Source organism: Tinamus guttatus, unplaced genomic scaffold, assembly GCF_059628265.1.
Source record: "Tinamus guttatus ecotype Peru unplaced genomic scaffold, ASM5962826v1 Tinamus_guttatus_pri_ptg000212l, whole genome shotgun sequence".
Classification (NCBI taxonomy): Eukaryota; Metazoa; Chordata; class Aves; order Tinamiformes; family Tinamidae; genus Tinamus; species Tinamus guttatus.
Genome location: NW_028288746.1, coordinates 532,753 through 539,987, shown reverse-complemented (window position 1 = coordinate 539,987; position 7,235 = coordinate 532,753). Strand labels below are relative to the sequence as shown.

Genomic DNA, 7,235 nt, shown 5'->3' with positions numbered 1-7,235 from the left:
AAAGACCACAGGAAAGCGAAGCAAAAGGAAAGCAGAAAAGAGGCAGAGAAAGCAAGGGAGAGTGACAGGACTGGAGCTCTGTCCATGTTCAAGATCATGTCAAGGATTTCCGGCTCCCTGTTTGGGGTTTCCCGGATCATGTTCACCAAGATCCTTTATGGACATTGCTGAAGTTTTCCAGCACTTTCCTCCAGGGACAAGAGCTCAGCAGAGACGCTGGCCCAACCGGCTGCAACCAGCCCTATGGGGGCAGGAGGAGGGCCCCAGCAGTGGTGCACCATGAAAGAGGAGTTTGGGGGAAGATTCTGATCAGTGGGGGAGCTCCCGGCCTGAGGGAGACCGGGCGAAAACGGCCTCGCTGGGGGCGGCCTGTGGAGACCAAGTCAGGGGGGTGTTGTGCGTTGTGGCCATGTGTCCTCTTCGAGAGGGCGCTAGGAAATGGAGTCTGTGGTGTCTGCAGCCTGAAAGCTTGGAGACTGCCTGGATCAAAGGAAGGGGAAGGGGAAAGGGCTCACTGTTTGGGAGAGTAAGGGGGAAGCAAAGGAAAGAAATGGAGTAGAAAAAGTGGGAAAAATAGAAAGTGAAGGAAGGAGGCAAGAAAGGGGATTACAGGCAAGCAGCTGTGAACATTGTCACCCAGGCCCCAGGCTGAGAAACATTTCCAGCTGCCGTGGGGGAATTCTCCACTTTCCCATCAGCCCTGAAGATTTTGGCGCTAAGAAGTGCTCGCGAGCCTGCTGGGTTGGGATCGCTCTTGCCTTCCGTTGCTCAGTTTTCAATACATCATGGTTTGTTGAGTCCCACCTGGGGACTCTGCAGTTGGTTGCTCTGGACTGCTCTCCCTCAAGCATCTGCATTTTCCATGAGACGCCCCCAAACACTTGTGTTCTGCAGTGTGAGGAGTGTCCACCCCAGTCGCCCGTGTTGGCTGTTGCAGCAGAGCCCAGAGTGTCTCCCTGCGGGGGGGGATGGCTGCTATCTCCACACTCTGCGAGGAAGACAGGTGACCAGGCTCCTATCTTCAGCCTCTCTATCACTGTCTGCAGCTGGACACGAGTTGCTGGTGGTATTGGTCTCTCTTCCCAGTTTTGCTGTACGAGGCCCCGGGGGCTGCACGAAGGTCCATAGGGCTCCCCAGTCCCTGTTGGCACGCTTCCACAGCCCGGAAAGCTGTAACAATTACGGGATTTACTGGCATTCGAAGTGAAATTATTATGCAAAGGGACTCCAGCTATTTTATAATGGAAAATATTAAATAGATCTAAAATACAGGAATGTTCCTCTAAACCACATTAGAGAAGTTGCTACCTGGGGAGAGGAACGGGTGCAGGGAGCACACCTGGCCTGCCCACAGGCTCTGAGGTCAGCTCGGCGGGTGCAGAGATCCCCCCGCATCAGGAATATTGGATTGAGGCAGGAGAACGTGTCAGGTGCTGCGCGGAGGGGTGACAGGACCCCCCTCCCCCCACATTGCAGGCTCAGGCCTCGGGGCACCGTTGGCGCGGGGGACATGTTCAGCACAGCGACATTTCTAAGGACCACCGGGACGTCAGCCATCACACTCACCCCTTTCTTTGTGCCTCAGTATCTGCACTTTGCTTACAAGCCTTTTACGTTCTGTTAATGGTTACAAGCAATATATAGAGAAGACAGTTTTTATTTGAAATACAACCTATTAAAAAAACAAAGTACTTCCAACATCATCAAAAACAAAAGCATTTTCACTGTTACAGCTTGCACTTACCTATCTATAAAAAGTTATTTTGGCACATTCCGTGGATAACTCTACATAAGTAAAAACACAGGGTTTGCATCTGAGAGAATTTAAGGCAGAAAAGGGGCAGTACAAAGTCTTGGCAGATTGCTCGGTTAGATGGAGGAGCCACAAGACACTACGTGTCTTATTCTCATTCCATAAAAGGAATGAATAGGGATGCAACAGACTGCCCATAAAAAAAAAATGCAGATAAACCCACGTAATTATTTCCCCCATCAATATTCTCTCTGCACTGTGGAGCTATCACCTCAGATTTTCCACGCGTCACTTTATAAAGAACAGGGGAGCTGAAGGAGTGACACTGCAGAGACTCTTCACACAGTGAACGCAGGGCAGTGCTGTCCGGAGCAGACTGACACGGCTGCAGGGAGAACGTCCAATCCTCACCTGCAAGGACACGTTTAGAAATGCTGCCTGCTGCAGTTTTTCTTTCTGTCCTGCTCTGGCAGGGTGGTGACAGTATCAGCTTTTTACCTCCATTACTCACCTGCCAGTTAGTAGCTACTAAGGCAAATTCTTTATGCTTCAGGGAAATACCAGATCAGAAACTTCTCCCAAACACACACAGCAGCTCCCTTGCAAACTGACCCCCCAAAAAGCAGCAGTTTAGGACAATTAAGTAACACCTTGAGCTTTAGAAGTATGTATTTGTGATCCAGAGATCTGGAGTCTCAAACACCGAGTGATAAAAGACCTTACAAAAATTAACTTAGGCTAAATACATACAGAAGGCACGCTTAGCAAAAACAATAAATGCAATGTTTATTTATGTTTATTTTACAAACGAATACAGTGTAAGAATCACTGTCTGTTTAAAAGGCCTTTTCTAGGTAAGTTATCATTATATGCATTAACAGAGTCTTTGGATTTGGCTCACTGTTATATGACATGGTGAAATTCTTCAGCCTCCAGAGGCTCAATCCTTGATTTTGTGATCAGACTTAAATTAGTATATCCAAGTTAAGTTTCAGAAAGCAGAATTTATCTTTCATTCAGAAAAATCAGAGTACAAGTCCAAATAATCAGAGAAATTCTTTAACAAACATGTTACCTTCTTAACAAAGAAATACCAATTAAAAACCAGATCAACAAGTAAAAGCATTATTTCCTATATTCGTGTTTTGCAGGCAAAATTCTAGCCTTAAGAAAAGGCTGAGGTTTCTTTATAATCTAAGTTTACTTGTGCACAGGTAAAAATAAGCCTTTCAACGCTCTCAGAATTTCCCTTGGGCTGGAGGGAGAAGGGAAATTTTCACAGACTTATAAATCAGCAGTAAAAAGAGAAAAAAAAAATGAAAAAATATCTATAAAAAGCTCCCATATGAACATTTTTAATACAAAGAGGAGATATGACTACGCTCAAAACTGGCAAGAAAATTTAGATATTAGATGGAAAGACAACTGGCATGATAACCTGAGTTGACTATTTGGTAAAGCAGCCTTCAGGAAGGAATAAGCCTCAGGGTTTGGTTCTCTTTCACTGAGAAAGTTTTAAAGTGAATTTTAGTGCTCAGAAAAGGTGCCCAAAGGGTAACAGTGGGACCAACTTGCTGCTTTTGCCAGAAGGGGGTGCCCGTCCCAGCAGTCAGTATCGCCACCCCGTCGAGACCTGGCGTCTCCTGGGGCTCCCCTCGCCCGGCTGCGCCCCAGCGTGCGCCACCACTGAGGTAACAGCAACCGCAGCAGAGTCACCCACTTGTTTAGCATAAAGCAGAAAGGGACAATATCAGGCCGCTACCAACTGGTGCTGAACTCGGTGGTCCATAAAGATTGCATATCCTTTTCACAGACTTAAGTCAAAGCTCCTTAAGCAAATTCTTATTCAAATATCTAGCAATACACATTCTTTTATTTTTTTTTAGATTGATTTCAGTGACAGGAGGCAGAGAAATGACCACAAGTCTCCATGAGGTTTCAGAAAGGGCTTACAGAGGTGCTAATAAACCTCAGCAATCAATCCTCATCCATATTTAAACACTGCCTACAAACGCTTGTAAGAACCAATTATGGCTTTGCAGTTTGGACAGGAGTGATCCACATCTCGGAGGGCGTCAATACAGAAGGGAATTAAGCAGCATCCACCTATACACCTGCAAAGGAAAAAGAAACTGTTTTACAACTTCTTAAAAAAAAAATCACAAGAAAAGTAGAATATATTTCCTACAGAAGCCATCTGCAAAACTTAAGCCATGAAGCTTCACAGAGAACACACATGGCTTGCAGGACCCGGATGCAGTTCTGAAACAGTCAAGCGAAGGTCCCCAAGTCGAGCAGATGTGGGCTCCTCAAACCATAAAGTCCCAGACAGAAAGAGAACACAAGAGCGCTGCGAAACTGTCAGTTCCTTATTACCCTGCATCTGGAAAAAGCGCTGGGAGAATAATGAAGTGCAAATGCTAAATCTGCTTACCCCAGCAGGCAGAGGCCGCCGCATGAGAGCCAAGCCAGCGCTCCCGAGGTGTACGTAAGATGTGTCACTATCATGTTGTTACAGGACGGGCAGCACATCTGAACCGGGCGATCGTAAAATACTACTGGTTGCTGCACATACACAGTCTGAACTGTAACTGAGCAAAGAAACACAGGGTTTACCAAGGTGTAACTAAGGGAGAGTTAACTAGAACCACCAATTACTCTGAAATACTTGATGCCCAGGGCAATAACAATGACCACAAGATGTTCTAAGGCAGAGACACACTCTTTAAAAATGAGTCTACATTCAAAACTGCAAAGACTGTTATTGATACGAGCTGTTACTGATGCTAGCGTACACTGGGAGCAGATGACTCGATTCACCCTGTTCCCATCAAAGCATGCTCTTGGTGCCTGGGCAGCGCCTGCGAGCCCTGGTCTCTGCATTTCTGCTCAGTGCCCCCGCGAGCCACTGCGGAGCGTTGAGCTTACCTGGGCTGGGCGCTGGCCCGGGCTGCACGAAGTACGGAGGAGGGCTCGCTCCCTTCGCGGCCTCTCTTTGCCCGGGCTCTGGGGCAGGGTAGGGGACAGGGTAGTTGACATTGATTCCTGTTGTCTCCTCATAAGAAGGCGGTGCTGACGGGACAGGGTAGCCACCAGGAGCAGACATCGTATGTAGAACACCCTGCGGAGAAAATACTTGTTGAGGGAAAGTGGCAAACAGACTGCATTCAGACAAAAAGCACGAAGGCAAGCAGCTTACAATACACATTTGCACACAAAAGTGTAGTGAATTTTTTGCTTTTTAAATATTAATCTTTGTTTTTATGTTACTGCTTCTTACTGACCTCATCACAGGACAAAGAAAAAAAAAAACAAAACAAACAAAAACAAGCAACTTCCTCTCTGTCTCCTCCCAACGCGCACTTTCCCACAGCCGCTCCTCCCTGGAGGCGCAGCAGCCGTGGGGCTGGGACCCTACACTGCTCCTGCGGTAACTCCTGCGGGAAGCTCCAGCCATCCTCGCCCGCTCCCCAGGAACCGTGTGGCAGCTCCCAGCTCCCCTCCAAAGCAGGAGGCACCACGGGCTGCCCAGTGCTTGACAAGTCACGGGAACTTCGTGGGGGAGTGGAGGGGTGAAGTGCAAATGTTCAAAACAGAATATTCGTTTCTGCTGTGATCTGAAATGCAGAAATAGTCATTCTGAAGGAAAAAGAAACCTCAAATGAGTAAGCAGAGCAATTCAAAGCTTTTATAACCCTCAAATATGTTTTACAGCCCTCAAATATTTTTAAGTGTTGCCATTTCAATGGGTTGTAAAGCAACTTTCCTCCAGTAGTTGTTGGGTTATTTCATTACAGAAAATAGGAACAACAGCCACTGCTCTTGCCCAAAGCAGAAAGACTGTGATGTGGGTGAGGCCCCGCCTCTCCTGCATACCCACATCCCCCTGTGCTCACCCCAGGGCTTTGCTCAGCTCTGTCACAACACCAAGGCTAATTAAGAATCTCCCTTTTCCTCTTCCTCCTCAGGACTATCGAGGAGTCCTGTTAGAGCCGCACTCCCTTCTCTTCCGTTCCACCTTTCATTCCCCTGCATACATTTCAGTCTTTCCATTCAACACTACCTGGGAGAAGGACCGTGTATTTGGAACATGAATGCTACACACTTACAGTAATGCAGAAGCTATAATTAACTAGTATGAATTAAAGGAACAAGAGAAATCGCATGGATGAGTGAGAAAGTATTAATAAATGAAAAACAGACATACAACAAGACAGCATGGCTCACAAAGCTCCAAAGCTCCAAACTTGATATCAACAGTTCTAAATAGCATCAGTAAGACTCGTCCCATAGACTCACGGTATGAATCCAGCTATTTTGTGTACAGATCTGCAAATACAATAAAAGAGCAAGAACTTGTATTTTTTCCACTGTATATTCTTGGAGAAGACCTTCTCACAGAAATGTCTTGGTATATGAGAATAGTAACCCTAAATCCAAACTGTTCTGAAGCTCTGAATTAACACGTGGAATCCTACTACTAAGTGAACTATGGAAGAACTGCCTAATCTCTTTCCATCTATCACACGATAACCACATATCTTCACCAAGAAGAACATGAATTGACTATCCAGGTACTGGGACTGCAGAGAAGGCCTCAGATCTACCAGATGAGAAGCTGAATAGCAGCTGCCAGTGCCAGGAGGATGGCAAGCACCACGCAGGGATTCACAAGAAAACAGCACCTTAGGACAGCAGTTGTTCTCCCTGCATCTAAAGAGTAGCGTATCTAAGAAACGAGCAGGAGAGGAGATTCCGAAGAACCGCAGCAAGGACGGTGGGAAGGGCCAGAACGCAGGAGCCCAGGAAACTGCTGAAATCCAACTTCCTTAGTTTAAAAGAGAGACCAAAAATGATAATGAAGACGGACATCAAATAGGTACCAAAAATAAATCCTGAATGAAGTCCTCTAAGGCAACTTCTGGCAGCACAAAGAGTAATCAGGTTAAATTATAGAAAAAGAAAATACTTTTTTTTTCTCCTAATAGCTACCAGTAAGGTTATTTAAGCATTGGATAAACTGATTAGGGAGTTGTGGAACCTTAACTGTTTTTTAAGGCTATGATATATACAGAAACAACATATATATGGCATTTAGCAGTAGGTGGATTAGATGAATACTAGATGAATTTTATTCTGTTTTATCACTACATTTAAAAAGACAGGTACAGCGTTTTAATCGTAAACTCAGAATTACTTTGCCATACACGGTTAGATGCTAGATCTTCTGAAGAAATTAAGGCTCAACCATGAACAAAGTTCTTGTATACCAAACGCCCACCCTCAGAGCTCATTGCAAGACACAATGCAGAATTAACTGAAAAACATTTTCAGCTATACAATCCAACTAGGACTATAAAAAGTTCTGGAATACCAAGTTATCAGAGCTTCAGTGAGATGATAAATGCAGGAAGGTGGAATGGTAACAAGCATTAACCCAAATAAAGATTAGATAGTAACAAAAACTCAGAAAGACATTCCA

The 7,235-nt window shown here is 45.5% G+C and overlaps 1 protein-coding gene across 1 annotated transcript; it reads right to left on the bottom strand.

Annotated features, from left to right (window-relative positions):
• Nucleotides 1-3,552: 3,552 nt before the first annotated feature.
• Nucleotides 3,553-4,869, bottom strand: LITAF (lipopolysaccharide induced TNF factor). The gene is made up of 3 exons (XM_010221466.2): nt 4,682-4,869; nt 4,188-4,344; nt 3,553-3,867 (listed from the first exon to the last, which is right to left on the bottom strand). Exons 1-3 carry the CDS (start codon nt 4,857-4,859, stop codon nt 3,759-3,761), a joined length of 444 nt encoding a protein of 147 aa, XP_010219768.1. The 5' UTR covers nt 4,860-4,869; the 3' UTR covers nt 3,553-3,758.
• Nucleotides 4,870-7,235: the final 2,366 nt, after the last annotated feature.

What these genes read in the sequence shown, in the direction of transcription:
- LITAF (XM_010221466.2), bottom strand. Translation starts at nt 4,859, where the DNA reads ATGTCTGCTCCTGGTGGCTACCCTGTCCCGTCAGCACCGCCTTCTTAT. An exon ending in CGGGCCAGCGCCCAGCCCAG is followed by an intron (nt 4,345 to 4,681) that starts GTAAGCTCAACG and finishes TTCTTTGCTCAG; the next exon opens with TTACAGTTCAGACTGTGTAT. An exon ending in GGCGGCCTCTGCCTGCTGGG is followed by an intron (nt 3,868 to 4,187) that starts GTAAGCAGATTT and finishes TTTCCTTTGCAG; the next exon opens with GTGTATAGGTGGATGCTGCT.